The sequence below is a fragment of the Cryptotermes secundus genome, unplaced genomic scaffold (genome assembly GCF_002891405.2).
Source record: "Cryptotermes secundus unplaced genomic scaffold, Csec_1.0 scaffold79, whole genome shotgun sequence".
In the NCBI taxonomy this organism is placed as follows: Eukaryota; Metazoa; Arthropoda; class Insecta; order Blattodea; family Kalotermitidae; genus Cryptotermes; species Cryptotermes secundus.
In genome coordinates this window covers 2,616,576-2,631,234 of record NW_019741974.1, presented here as the reverse complement: position 1 = coordinate 2,631,234, position 14,659 = coordinate 2,616,576, and the positions used below count along the sequence as shown (strand labels likewise).

The window sequence follows — 14,659 nt, the reverse complement described above, 5'->3', positions numbered from 1 at the left end:
CAGATACTGCCTAAACACATACTTCATACTCCACTTTAACCTTCCAGTTCTAACTTAACAACTTTAAACAAATAAACAAAAACCAAAACAAAAAAATCAAACAAAAGGACTTGGTTCAAAATAAAATACTGTATTTGTATGCATTTTGTGACTTAACTGTCTTCATGAATTTTCTTAAACTGACTGTTGAATGACAAGCACAAGTAACAAGAGTGACAGCTTCAGTATTTTAATGTCTATATCTTAAACAAACGTTGTGTATAGAAAATGAAAAAGAGATAAGATGCCCTACTAACCTAACCTAACCTAAGTACTGGAGTGAAAAGTTAGTGCAGTACCATATTTAATGTTATAAATTGGATATTTCTTTGTATCATTCAAGCAGGCTAATACTTAATTATGATCTTCCACAAAATGAACCTACAAAATGGGTGATTAATCTCGTAAATATAAATTATACCACTACTAATCAGAGGATACCAACTAAAGTAGATATAAATCAACAAGTTTTATATCATTATTAGCAGATAGTATGCATTTAAAATTATTTCATAAATGTTTCAATAAATAAGAATGATTATATGGCTAAGGAGGGCAAGGGAAATCCATGTGATCATTGCCCAATGCCAGAACAACCCACTTCATAATGGAACCACTGACATGCAGGCAGAGACAGCTTGAAGGTGTATTGTAATACTGAATCTCAGGTTTAAGAAACATACATAGTTTGGTGACTTTATATTGGAGTCTATGTTGCTGAGGTGGGTATTCTCTTTAAGGAAAACTAATAGTGATATGGTGCACCAAAGCCAAGGTGTGAGGCATTATGCTAAGGGCTGGGAGCCACAAGACAACATCTTATTGAATTTATGTCTTCTGCCAATATGATGCTCTATGGGTGTTGACATTTAGATCCCCATTACTCATGGGATTAGATTAGATACAAAAAGCAACAGTTAGTCATAAATATAAAAGCAGCCACTACGAACTCTCTGATAAGAAGATACTTGCATGAAGGAAATGATGATACTCCTCAATAGGGAGCTAGCAGCTCTGGCATACCACCACACAGCTGGCAATGTCTTCCTACCTGCTGGATGTTGAGGGGTTAACTAAGGGAAGGGACTCACCAGCTGTGAAATACCTGCTAGTGGGACTGTGAAGAATCTCTCCCTAGGGAGCTATCAGCTCTGGTATACCAGTGTAAGGAGCTGCATACAATCAATGCAACCCAACTGCTGTCTTCTCATTTAGCCCAGTGATTTGAAGAGTAATTGATTACTAGAAAGCTTCAAATTATTGCAGGAAAAATTAAATTATATTCACAGTGAAAATAAAATTCTACTTACTAAGGACATATGCATCTTGAACAGATGACTGTTTAGAAGTGTCTAATATTGGAATGGATGCTATAACACAATTTTTTTGATATGACGAATGATGCTCCTTGGCAACATCAATCAAGGACTTGGTACCCATCCGCACTCTGATTTGCTGTGGAAAACTTGCACCTTTGAGATCATTCATTGTATTCCTCAATAATGTGGAAGATACATGATTAGGAACTTCTGCTCCATTGTCTAGGCTCACAGCTTTTCTCTGCTCATTTCTGACAGTTAATGTATAAAAATTACAACTGCTTGCATCCTGTTTCATAGGTGCTGCAGGCTTTTCATTTTCCTTATTTTGATGTTCTTCAACATCAGTTTGCTTCAACTGCTGTGAAATTTCATGACATTCCTTCAGTTGCCGTACATTAGCAATATCCGCATTCACTTCAGTTTGCCTTACGACATCATTATGACCAACAGCTTTAAGAGTGTGCTTAGTGTAACTACCAAGGGTAACTGCAGGAATAAGGAATGAATGCTGCTGTCTATATGGTTCACTGTTTTCATTATTCTCAACATGATACAACTTAGTTTCCCTGGCAAGATGATGTTTGATGGACACTCCAAATTCTAAAACAAAAAATCAATATGTGGGAAAGGGAATTATTATACAGAGTGTCCCAGGAGGAATGTGCCAAACTTCGGGAGGGCGTTCCTTATGTTAAAGTATGCCGGAGATAATGGCCTGAGAAAAGTGTGGTCTTCTGGCGGGTCCACGCACTGTACCTGTCGGCTGAGACGTCTTATCTATGTTTGTCCTTGAGTGTGGTGATTCACACTAGCCGTAAGCTCATGTGCTACGTACAGAGTACGTTGCGGCCGTGTCGCGAATGGTTGGTAATTAGTTGTGCGGAGTTGCTGAAATGCCTTTTGTGTTTTCACACGTGGAATATTGTGATATGCATTTTGTGTGTTGATTTTGCGGTGGCAATGCATGTGCTGCCGTTGATGAATACCAAAGGCGTTTTCCCAATCAAAGGATTCCATCTCGAAGTGTATTTACGCGAATTCACCAGACATTGCATGATACTGGTTTTCTTCCGAGTGTTTCTGTGCACTCTGAAAGGGAGGATGTACGAATGATAAACACATGAGAGAACATTCTTGAGATGGTTCAGAGAAGTCTGCGTCTGTCCACTCGTAGAATGACCTCTCGCATCGGTGTATCACGTATGCAGGTGTGGAGAACTTTACATGATGAAGAGCTGTAGCCTTACCACGATCAAAGGGTACAACATCTGGAACCAGGCGACCATGCACAGCGTATGGATTTGTGCCACTGGATAAAAGCTATCCCGAACTGTTAAGCGTCATTTTATTCAGTGATGAGGCGTCTTTTACCCGGTACGGTGTAAATAATTTACGAAATGTGCATACGTGGTCCCATAATAATCCACATGAGATAATGGAAACGAAATTCCAAAAGAGATTTTCCGTGAATGTATGTTTAATACAGTTATGTAGTCGGCTTATACCAGAATGCTCGGTCAGCCATGTTACGTCAGCGCTTGCCAGTCATGTGTCATGTATAGTGCTTGGAAACCTAAGGACAATTATGACATGGCGAGCGAGTATTTTGTACTTTAATTTTACAGCTTCATGTCACTCACAAGTTAGTTTGATGTTATGTACATTATTAACATTACAGAAACCACATATTCCTGCTAGTTTTAATAAGTATTTTGTAAGCAACAAGTGTGTAACACCGGTCAAAGTTTCACATTTCTCTGGCCATTATCTCTGTAACCATTCAACTTTGGACATAGGTGTTTTGGGTTATATCGGCATACTTTAACATAAGGAACACCCTCCCGAAGTTTGGCACATTCCTCCTGGGACACTCTGTATATAAGCAAGAAAATACAAATACCGAATATAAATGTAACCAATAACTAATTCGATCAGATTAATCAGTTGTCCATTGGAACAGAGATATTTGAACTTCACAGAACCTACTGAGTTCCACTATTTCAGAGCAGTAACCTGTAAAAAGTTAAATTTTTCATACATCATAATAAATACTGGAAGCTGACAGGAACAGAAATCACATGCTAACTAAAATATTTTGTGAAACCCATGACCAAGCTAAGATACTATAGAAACACATGCATCATATAGTTAATTGCTGGGGTCCACGATTATATACAAATTATCTTGGAGGTGGGTGTTGCAAGAGCATTTTGTCTCTTCATTCTGTAAGTCATGCATCTTATTACAGAGGACTCCATGCTTTCATACTTAAAATGTAAAGCATATTACACTTCCTTATGAACTTCTACATGAAAAAGCAGCTACTTGAATTCACCTTACAGGGGTTAAAATTTTTTTAAGAAGAAGACTTCTATGCTACATAAAGAGTGTTTCAAAACTGGTCCACCACATTTTGGGAGGTGATTCAGGTTATAATGTTGAACAAAACACATTAACACTGTCATGTGTTAGTGAATAGGCACAGGGTTTAGACTGATAACATAATTTACTGGATGCTTATTACTCTCAACTACAAAAAATTACAACATTTCTGTTATTCTTTGAAATCTTGAAATAACTACATCACTTATCTCCAGTCTGCTGTATCTTCATGAACTCATTATTTAGTAACAGCCTCCAATAACCAAGACTCACCCTAACAGTTCCTGTTCTCAGTGGCTCCCACTTTGGTCAGCCAGGTAAATTGCTGCATAGTCATTCTCAGTTTAGGCCCTGTGGAACCCATGACCATATTTTTCTCTCACTTCCATCCATTTTGAGTCTTGCTGGTCTTCCATGTCAGAGCTATAGATCTGATGTGAGCCGATTGTTGTGTGTTTGTTGTTGCAGAAATGTGTTTTAACAAGTTGCCGTGCACCACTGGACCCCTCTGTGACACTTTTCTTGTTCTACAGTTCTGACTCATAGGTGTGATATCACAATACAACTTTGGTTTTACATCCAACCGCTGAGAAGCTACAGATGTTTTAAGATGTGCAAACAGCAAATGCCTATTTCTATGAACTTTGATAGCTGGTAATACAGGTATTTGTTTCATGTGAATAGTAGACACTACTGATTCTGTTATGCCTTGCTTCACTTGCTTCTTATTCATGCTAACAGTCAAACACATAGCACTGTGATAAGGTAAGAAATGTATTGCCTTCATGCATGTTTTGGCGAAATGAATAGATGGGTTACTACCAGTGGTATCCACTATATTTATGTATTTTGTGATTGTAACAGCTGGGCAGCAGCAGATAGATGCTGTAGATATTTCCAAAACCTTAAAATTCTGAACAGGCAAGTGTCTAGTGGTACACACCAGAGATAATAAGAAACAGGGAGAGTAGTTCCATGTAACCCAGAACACGTAACATAGCAGCCCACTGTTGCAGAAGAGCGCTTACTGGACCTAGTACAATACAGTCCAATGATCAGTGTGTTTATGGAAAAAATTCCAGGAGGCTCAGTGAATTTGCATCATAGGTACGAGGGGGTACTCAAAAGAAACCGAACTTATTTTTTTTAAACCTATTTATTCAAATTTTAAGCACAAACCTTCAATCCCATTCAAAGTACTCTCCACTTACACTAATAAACTTGTCTAGTCTTTTATTCCATTTTTCAAAACATTGTCTAAATTCATCTTTTGAGATGCTTGACGGTGCCTCCGTCGTTTTTTCCTTCACCTCAGCAACATCAGCAAAACGCTTTCCTTTCATGTCTCTTTTTATTTGAGGAAACAAAAAAAGTTTTGATCATTTCGGGACTCTTCTTTCAAAGCACAGCATGCTTCCACGCGACCTTGTTTCTGTTTAGCAGTCAGCAGTCGTGGCACGAATTTCGCAGCCACCCTTTTCATCCCCAAATCTTCTGTCAAAATTCACTGAACTGAGCTCCAAGTCACTCCCGACAGCTCCACAATTTCTTCAATGGTCCATTGTCGATCTTCCTTGATGATTTCACGAATTTTTTCAACATTTCATGTGTTGGGGCCGTGGAAGGACGACCAGAACGAGGTTTGTCATCAATTGACATTTCACCATTTTTGAAACGGGAAAACCACTCAAACACTTAAGTTTTCCCCATAGCAACGTCCTTGTACGCCATTTTTAACATTTCAAGAGTTTCTGTTCCACTTTTCCCGAGCAAAAAGCAGAATTTCACCGCCGCACGCTGTTCACGAAAATCAGTCATTGCAAAACCAACGATCAGACAAAACAGTTGTCATTATAAACTCTGCCGAAACTAGTCCTTACCTTCTGAAGCAACGGTAGTCGGCTTATCGACTCAGGAATGTTAGCTCTATGTGCTCGTAGTGGCAAAACGTGGTACTACAAAAGCTCTGCCCACAAAAAAATTAGTTTGATTTCTTTTAGGTACCCCATTGTATGGAAAATCATACATGATGAAGGTTTGAATCCTTATCATCTGCAGCATGTGTAGGCTCTTCAGCTGGGTGGCTTCAATCATAATGTTCAATTATGCCCGCGGATTCTACTACATCACCAGATTGAGCATCACACACTCTTCGATGGTGAACCAGAATTCAACTGGAATGGAATTAACAGTAGCCAAAATTTCCACTTTTGGTCTGCTGATAACCCCCACAGAACCACTGTTAAGCACTTTCCAATTTCGATTCTCAGTGAATATTTGTTGTGGTCTCACTGGAGATTTGTTGACTGGATCACCTGTTTTGGAACATTTTGCTCCTGCTAATTATGTGTACTTACTAAAGACTACATTTCTGCTTTTAATGGAGAACAGGCCTCTGGATAAAACGCCAAGATATTCTTTCAGCATGATGAGAATCAGTGGATTAGTCATGCTGATGCAATACACTGACCTCTGAGATCCCCAGACATAACCCTGCTTGATTCTTCTTTTGTGGTCTTATGAAGGAGATGGTCTAAAGACCAAAGTACAGAAAAGGATGGAACTTTTCAGACAGATTATGAATACTGCTGCTTATATACAAGAACACCCCAAAATGATGTATTGAGTAGTAACCCTTGTCTGAACCAAGTAAGTCTGTGCTTTGAAAAATATGGTAGACACATTGAACAGCTAATTTATTGGGTATCTCATAAAATGTACCAATAAATTCACCTGATTATTATTTATTTATTTATCTTGTGCACCCCTATAACATCTGTAGCTTCTGAATGGTTGGAAATAGAACCAGTGTTGTATTAACATATTTTGTTCAACATTATCTTCCAAAGTACAGCAGACTGGTTGTGAAACAAGCTATATAAAGTATAACATACCATATTACTTCGAATAAAAGACGCACATATTACACATTTTTCCCATCGAAAATCTGAGGTGTGTCTTAAATTCAAAGAATGTGCATCTTTCTCATTTTTCCCTAAAACCCACATTAAAAAATTGGATGCATCTTAAATTCAAAAGTGTCTTATATTCGAAGTAATATGACATTAATAGGGGCAAACACTAGTTGTTTCACCCCCTTCTGATTCCATTGGATATTTTATGGCATGCTTTAAAGCAAAAAAAGTAACGTCCATAAATTGTTTGGTTATTTAAGAGAATTCTGATTTGCTAATGCTTGGCACTTATGTAGAGAAATACATTTACCATATGTTTCATTTGAATAAATTTCAATTAACATTGCTAGCCTCTTTAGTATATTAAATTCATTTAGCATATAAGGTTTTGAACTTCCTTCAAGGGCAGAAGGAATGCTCATCATAATACTGGTGTTATGAAGCAACATTTAAAGCATACCTGCTGTGAGTGACTGCAATGAGCTCATATTAGACCTGAGTTTCATAGAAATCTGGTGATGAAAAGAAGCAAGATGAAACACAAAAGAACTCCTGGAAGAAAGAAAATTATATAAATATTAAAGAAGCATTAATCACATTTCATAACTATTGATAGGTTTCATAATTTTTTAGTATGGAAGGTCTAATTTTAAGGTTAAGCCAAAATATGAGACTAATACCAGAGTTGAAGAAAGTTGTCTTCTGGGTTTAGGCACCGTGTATTCTTCGTTTTGGCCGACGTTTCGGAGGAACGTAGCGCCTCCATCTTCAGAGCAGTTGAATAGCTGCGGAGAGCAGTAGCAGTAGCCTAAACCCAGAAGACAACTTTCTTCATTGTCATCGCCGTGAAAACCTCAAAACTTACATAATACCAGAGTTGTTTTGAATATGATAAACAAGTGAAAAACTTCCAAATTTTGCTGTCACAGAGGAAACATTAGACACCCAGCCTATAGATTGAGCTTCTTTAGAAATCACCTATTAGGTTATTGTATTATACTGATTACCTAAATCCAGCCATTGCAAAAAAAATTACTCACTTTTTGTGGTCCATTTGCAGTTTGTACTTAGTGGGCTTAATATTTCCCTTATTGTCATATTGAGGCATGAGGAAGAGGTATTGTTTGCTATATGAAAGTAGCTGGATTCTTTTCCATGCAAAAAATTCATGCAGATGTCTCTCATTCCCATGAGTTTTATGCAGTGTCAAACCCCGGGCATCAATCTCAAGCAGCACTTCATGGTTATTTCCATCTTTTGCCACCTGAAAAATAAAATGTTGCTGCATCAAACAGAGCTGTATCTTTGTTTGTCAACCATACTGAGTTTAATGGTTATAAACCACTGCAACATATTAGGGGCGGCTATGTCAGTTAAGGGTTGGTATGAAATTTTTTTGCTGCTGTCAAACAATATTGTGGGAACATCCCACATACTAACATGCGGTTTTGCTGGTCTAACAGAGAGCACTCAACTTCTAGTCAATATCACATTGCTGCCAAAGCTCGTATTTATACAGCATTCGCTGTCCAGCCCACCTTTACATCATAGAGCATGCTAGCCAATCAGCACTCACAATCACAACTGCAAGTTTAAGCTCTGCCTAGCAGGCATGGTATAAAAGGCGGAGCCCAAAGCTCGCAATCATCAGTGGTCTCCCAGTTCACAACCGACATCCGACATATCTCTGGACAGGACAATATTGTCGCTGACGCCCTCTCTCGTGTCGAGTCCGTCACCGTGCCGCCACCTTATGACGCGCTTGCCGCATCACAGGACAGTGATGACGAACTCTGAGCACTCCTGGGGTCAACCACCACCCTGTGGCTTGAGAAAGTACCAATCCCCAGTACCACAGTCTCCATCTACTGCAACAAGTCTACTGGGAGATCTCGGCCGTACGTTCCGGCGCCTCTATGTCTCCAAGTGTTCCAGTCCCTCCACGATCTGTTGCACCCAGGCACCAGAGCAACAGCGAAGCTGGCCGCACAGTGATTCTTGTGGCCAGGTGTGCAGAAGGATTGCCACACCTGGGCACGTGCTTGCCAGTCCTGCCAGCACTCCAAAGTCTCCTGTCACACAGTTACCCCACTGGGTGACTTTACACTGCCGGCAGCCTGTTTTCTGCACGTCCATATCGACCTTGTGGGACCCCACCTGACATCAGCGGGCTACACATACTGCCTCACTGCAGTCGACAATTTCACCTGCTGGCCAGAAGTCATCCCCATTCCGGACATCACAGCCAACACAGTGGCACGTGCCCTACTGACTGGTTGGATATCACGTTTCGGTTGCCTGCAGACCATCACCACTGGCCAGGGACACAAGTTCGAATCTCAACTCTTCCAATCCCTGGCCAGGCTGTGCAGCATCCGGCTTTCACATACAACTGCCACCACCCAGCAGCTAACGGACTCATGGAACGCTTCCACCAGACACTGAAGGCAGCTGTCATGTGCCATGCGGACCAACAGTGGACTAAGGCGCTTCCCTGGTTCTCTTCGGAATCCACACAGCATTCAAGGAGGACCTGCAAGCATCGGTAGCTGAGCTCGTGTAAGGTGAGCTCTTAAGAATCCCCAGAAAGCTACTAACTCCAGCTACCAACCCTGCAGATACAGCACACCTCATCGCAGAGCTCCGCCAATACATAGCCCGCCTCTGACCAGTCCCAGCAGCACGCCATGCCTCCCCAGCTACTTTCGTGCACAGTGACCTTGAGAAGTGTACCCACGTCTTCCTTCGGCAGGACTCAACACGCCGGGCATTGGAACCCCACTACAGCGGAAGAGCACCAACCCACCAGCTGCAGCGACCCCGACCGTAGGACTGCCTGCCATGCCAACACAGTTCCATACAAGGACTACATGCTCCTGGCGCCACGTCCATTTCCCCGCTTGCCTGAACATATGAGCATCAATTTTCGTGAGGGGGGAGTGGTGTGGGAACATCCCACATACTAATACGCGGTTTCGCTGGTCTAACAGACAGCACTCAACTCATAGTCAATATCACATTGCTGCCAACGCTCGTATTTATAGAGCACTCACTGTCCAGCACATCTTTATATCATAGTGTGCGCTAGCCAATCGGCATTCACAATCGCAACTGCAACTTTAAGCTCTGCCTAGCAAGCATGGTATAAAAGGCGGAGCCCAAAGCTCGCAATCATCAGTGATCACATTCAGTTCAGAACAATCAGTCATCAGAGTCATCAGCTCTTCTCTGCGCCACAGACTGCTGCCGCAACTCTCCAGCAACCACGCTCTACGACTAGGCAGCTAACATAGTTGCCGCAACTCTCCAGCAACCACGCTCTGCTACGAGACAGCTAACGTAGCTGCCACAACTCTCCAGCCAGCACCATAGGCAGCTGTTCCTACCGGGGCATCCAGCACCACATCACCGGCTGGACAAACCAGCTGAACGGCCATAAAACTTGGTCTACTACAAAGGAGCAAATTCTGCCAGCGCACTCATGGCAGAACAAACTGCCATTTTCAGGGCCAGCCAACTTTTGAACATTGACATTCCACATAGCTTCGCAGCTATTCTGTACATTTAATTTAAATTTAATATATACAATTGTTACAGTTTTACGTGGTTGTCTTTTAGAACATTGACAATCCCACAATATAATATCAGATCAAATGTGCTGTATTTTCTTATGAGCATTAGAGTTCAGCCCCAGAAAAATTGTGTCTCTCATCTTTTGTAGTAATTTCTGGTATAGGTATGGGACTGAAATTCATATTAAGTTATTTTCAGCAAGAATTCCTGTATCTGTTCCACTGGACTGTCATACCTGGTTTTGTATTGAATTGATGCTAAAATATCTCAACCTGACACACATCACATGTTGCACAGTTTCCTCGTCAGAGCAACATTTTCTGCATTGCATCATCATTTGAACTACAATGATGTAAACTACAGTGTTATACAAAAGGAATGTGAACTTTGAACAATGGTCTCACCCAGACTGCATTGTAGAAATGACAACCATATCCCTTCAACATTTGAACTAGAGTAATGTAAATCTCTTCTGCTCTTCCAGGATCCAAACTCTGCCTCTCTTTGTGTAGCAACTGCATTTGTTTCCTCAGAGTCTGTTCATCTTCATGTTGGATAATTAGGCTTTCAGGAATGTAATGCTCCAGTAAGAAGTAGTCCCCATGCCCATGTTCCTTAAAACAAGGAAATATTGCAGCTAAAATGAGTTCAATCAGTACATCAAGCTTTTTGTACATATGTGTAACCATTGTCTTAAATGTAGTACTTATGTACATCTTTCATATATCTTATTACAACATGTTTTGACCTCACTCAGTCACAATCAGGTGCATACATTCTTGTTAAAATATTTGCGCTGTCATCTTAATAGCAGTATGCTGTATGTGAATCTCTTATTTTCAATTTTAATATCTTCAAAATTCACAAAATTGCTTTTTCAGCCACACAGTATTAGATTGTTTTCTGTAATATGTAATAGTTGTACTGTGTTAATTATGTATGTATGTGTGTGTGTATGTGGATTTCGTCCATGAGCAAATTATCTTTCTTTATTTTTTTAATGCTAGTGGGGTGGGACTAAGTCCCTTGCACTGCGGCCACTTCTGGCCTATTGTACCAGCCCCAGATGATAGGTGAGGGTGATTGTGGAGCAATTGATGGAATGAAGATTGGCAGGGGAAACCGAAGTACTTGGAGAAAACCCGCCCCAGCGCCACTTTGTCCACCACGAATCCCACTTGACCAGACCCGGGATAGAACCCGGGCCGCCGTGGTGGGAACCCAATGACTAACCACTTGAGCTATGGCGTGGCCCCATATATATCTAGTGTTGAATGTTCTTTCCATTTGACCTGAGTATTTAAATGGGCACCCTAGGTGATCCTCTTTTTTAAATGCTGTTTATGTTAAGTGTTGCATTTAGGATGATGGTTACATGTATCTACAAAAGAAAATAATACTAGGGTAACAGGATGCACAAGTACAACATTAAAAACACACGGTGTTAATCTAAAATTTTCTAAGTCAGAATTTATTTTAAGCTTTCAACAACTAATATCCATATGATTTTCCATAAATATTTTCATCTGTGGCTTAATGTCCACAGTGGGAGATCTACTTGTGTGTCAGATGATTCACTCATTTTCAGAAAATGGCTTTACAATCTTATAGAGGGGTATTGGAAAGTTCCTGGACTGTTACTGTTGTAACTGCCTCGGTGAAAGAAGATGAGAGGGGAGGCCAAGGTCACACTTCTGCAAGCCTATTGCATCAGTTTGCTACGTGGCACCATGCTGTGAACATGAAATGTTTTTACATGAGTGCTTTTTTTACTTCATGTTTCACTTTGGCAAAATTGAGTAACATGTCTGCATCAAGTATTTTGTGAAGCTTGGTAAATCAGCTACTGAAACCATTGAAATGCTTTGTGATACCTTTAGGAGTACATTCTTTAAGCTGAACAGCAGTTTCTAGGTTGAACAAGTGTCAGTTGAAGATGAAAAAAGTTCAGGGTGGCCAACCACCAGCAAAACGATGGAAAATGTAGGAAAACTTTGAGAACTCATCCATAAAGACCGTCACCAAACAATCCATGAGCTTGCAGACACCGTTGGGTACAGTTATGGAGTTTGCCAGGAGAACTTAACAGAAAATTTGAACATATGCCGCACTGTCACAAAGTCTGTTCCCCTACTTTTGACAAATGATCAAAAGCAGTGGCGCATAAAAGTGTCTTGAGCCATGTGAGAAGGCTAATGAGGACCCAACTTTTACCTCTAGGATCATAACAGGCGATGAAAGTTGAATTTACAGTTATGATCCACAAAGCAACAATCATTGCAAAGTCACCAAGAGCAAAGAAGTCTTGGCAGGTCCAGAGTTCNTTTTTTTTTTTCTTTTTTGACATGAATGGGATTGTTCACCATGAATCTGTTCCTCCTAACACCACGATCAACTCTGACTTTTACTGTGATTTTTTCAGGCAATTGAGAGAAAATGTGCATCAAAAAAGACAACAACTTTGGTGCAACCACAACTGGCTCCTTCATTGCGAAAATGCACCCTCTCACACATCCCTGAAAGCCGCAGAGATCAGCATTGCTTTGTCAAGATCATCATATGTTGATTTTTTCACGGTTTTTCTCTTCTTCATTCCGCTTGAATTAGAAGACGAAGCAAAGGAAATTAATTGCTTCTTTTGTTTTTTCAAATCATGAACAGTTTATTCTCCAATACTGTATTGCATTGCTAATTGTTTAACTACACCTCTTTTTCTCAACTGATTGATAATTTCAAGTTTCTGTAGAATACTTAACACGACATGCTTCCTTTTACAGCCGGACATTTTGCTAACACACTTGAAGATCAATACAAAGAGACTAACTGGGGAGGTGTATCTGTTCTTGAAACTTTCCACAAATCCTTGCATTCTTTCACCCCTACCCTTGAACATTGTGTTAGCATAATGGGACCAAAAATGCAGAGCTTGGTTCACACTAGTGCAAAAATAGTGTTACAACTCACCATGTGAAACAAAAGTGAATGAATATTAAACAACATATAAGCCTCAAAAAGGCCCTGTTAAGCCACAAACCGGTTTATTCGCACCTGGATAATCGAGAGTTGAGTGTATGTGTTGTTTGTCTAAAATTTTGCCATAAATTACATTCTGGAATGTTGCTGCTATGTGTAGTTTCATTTGTATATCACCATATGTCTATTACTCTTCAGTGTGTATGGATGCTGAAACTTTTGCTTCTATATGTCATGGATGGTTGCTTGGATGTCGTATGCAGACTGACAGCAACCATAGTCACATACAGACCTAGAGGCAACCAAGAAGATATAAGCGTGCCACAAAATAATTACAACATCTAAAACCACAAGAAATCCACAGCCTTCAACAAAACCAAATACTGAAAACTGAGAAAATGCATTCCAGAAAATCTACATTGAGATGACACAGAAAGGAATAACACAAAAAGTCTAGATAAAAACATTGATACATACATAATAAGTCATAACACCAGTACCCATTAACAATCTACAGCTTTTTATAACACATATAGTTGTCTTTCCAGAAATTTTCAAGTTACAATGTCAGAAATTTTTGATGAAGTTTGATTTGATCAACTCCCCATTGTATATTCAATGGGCTCTGTATAGTCTATACATTATTTCTTCAATAATATGGGTTACTTACCTGGTCTGAGTAGTCTCCAAACTCAGATTGAAGTGCAAGGCCACTCAAAGCAACATGTTGGTCAATATCACACTGTATCTGTTGCTCTAACAAACTCCTACGTAACTGAAGATATAGTAGGTGTTTCATGGTCCAATTCCTAAAAAAATATAGCAAAAAGTCAGTAATGATTTACCAAATATAACAAGTAATGTTACAAGACAAGAGATGATTCATCATCCACCAGTAGACCTTATAGATGTATTTGTCAGCAAATATGGATACTCACGGTTACCAGTACTTGCAAAATATTTTGGGCTTATGTGGCTTACTCAGATTGTAAACTGTACACATTTTACTGTCTATGGAAGATTATATACTTGTTTAAGATATTAAATTAAAGAACTTTAAGTCAGGAATTGATAAATTTCACAGAATGTGAATATACTGTGACATATTGCGCAATGGAGAAACCCCCCACCAGCAGTGACGCGGCGGGTGAGTCAGCGCTCCGTCATCCCCCCTCCGCATGGTAACGTAACGCGCGGTGACGTAAGACAGCATGAGGTAACAGCGTTGCTATGTAACAGGCCTACACAGCCCCTATATAAGAGAACTGCGCTGCCTGCGAGTTAGTAGTTGTAATGTGGCCATCGCCGAGTTCAGTTCCGAGTTAGTTCCGAGCAAGCCTACGAGCGAGTGTGTTATCACCAGTTCTCCAGTCAGCCGACTACAGTTGGAGTATAGCAGCCGTCACGGAAAGAAGAACTGGACGTGTGTCTAATTGTGTAATTGGGAGTGTGATA

General features: G+C 40.2%; 1 protein-coding gene across 1 annotated transcript in view; it reads right to left on the bottom strand.

Annotated features, from left to right (window-relative positions):
• Positions 1 to 1,373: 1,373 nt before the first annotated feature.
• LOC111872797 (tyrosine-protein phosphatase non-receptor type 13-like) overlaps positions 1,374 to 14,659 on the bottom strand; it is a 442,331-nt gene continuing 429,045 nt past the window's right edge. Inside the window, exons 10-14 of the mRNA XM_033754857.1 lie at positions 13,875 to 14,013; positions 10,636 to 10,845; positions 7,699 to 7,922; positions 7,119 to 7,210; positions 1,374 to 1,494 (exon numbers count right to left, since the gene is read on the bottom strand). Coding sequence (XP_033610748.1) covers positions 1,457 to 1,494; positions 7,119 to 7,210; positions 7,699 to 7,922; positions 10,636 to 10,845; positions 13,875 to 14,013 — 703 coding nt within the window. The 3' untranslated portion in view covers positions 1,374 to 1,456. The remainder of the gene's footprint in view (positions 1,495 to 7,118; positions 7,211 to 7,698; positions 7,923 to 10,635; positions 10,846 to 13,874; positions 14,014 to 14,659) is intronic.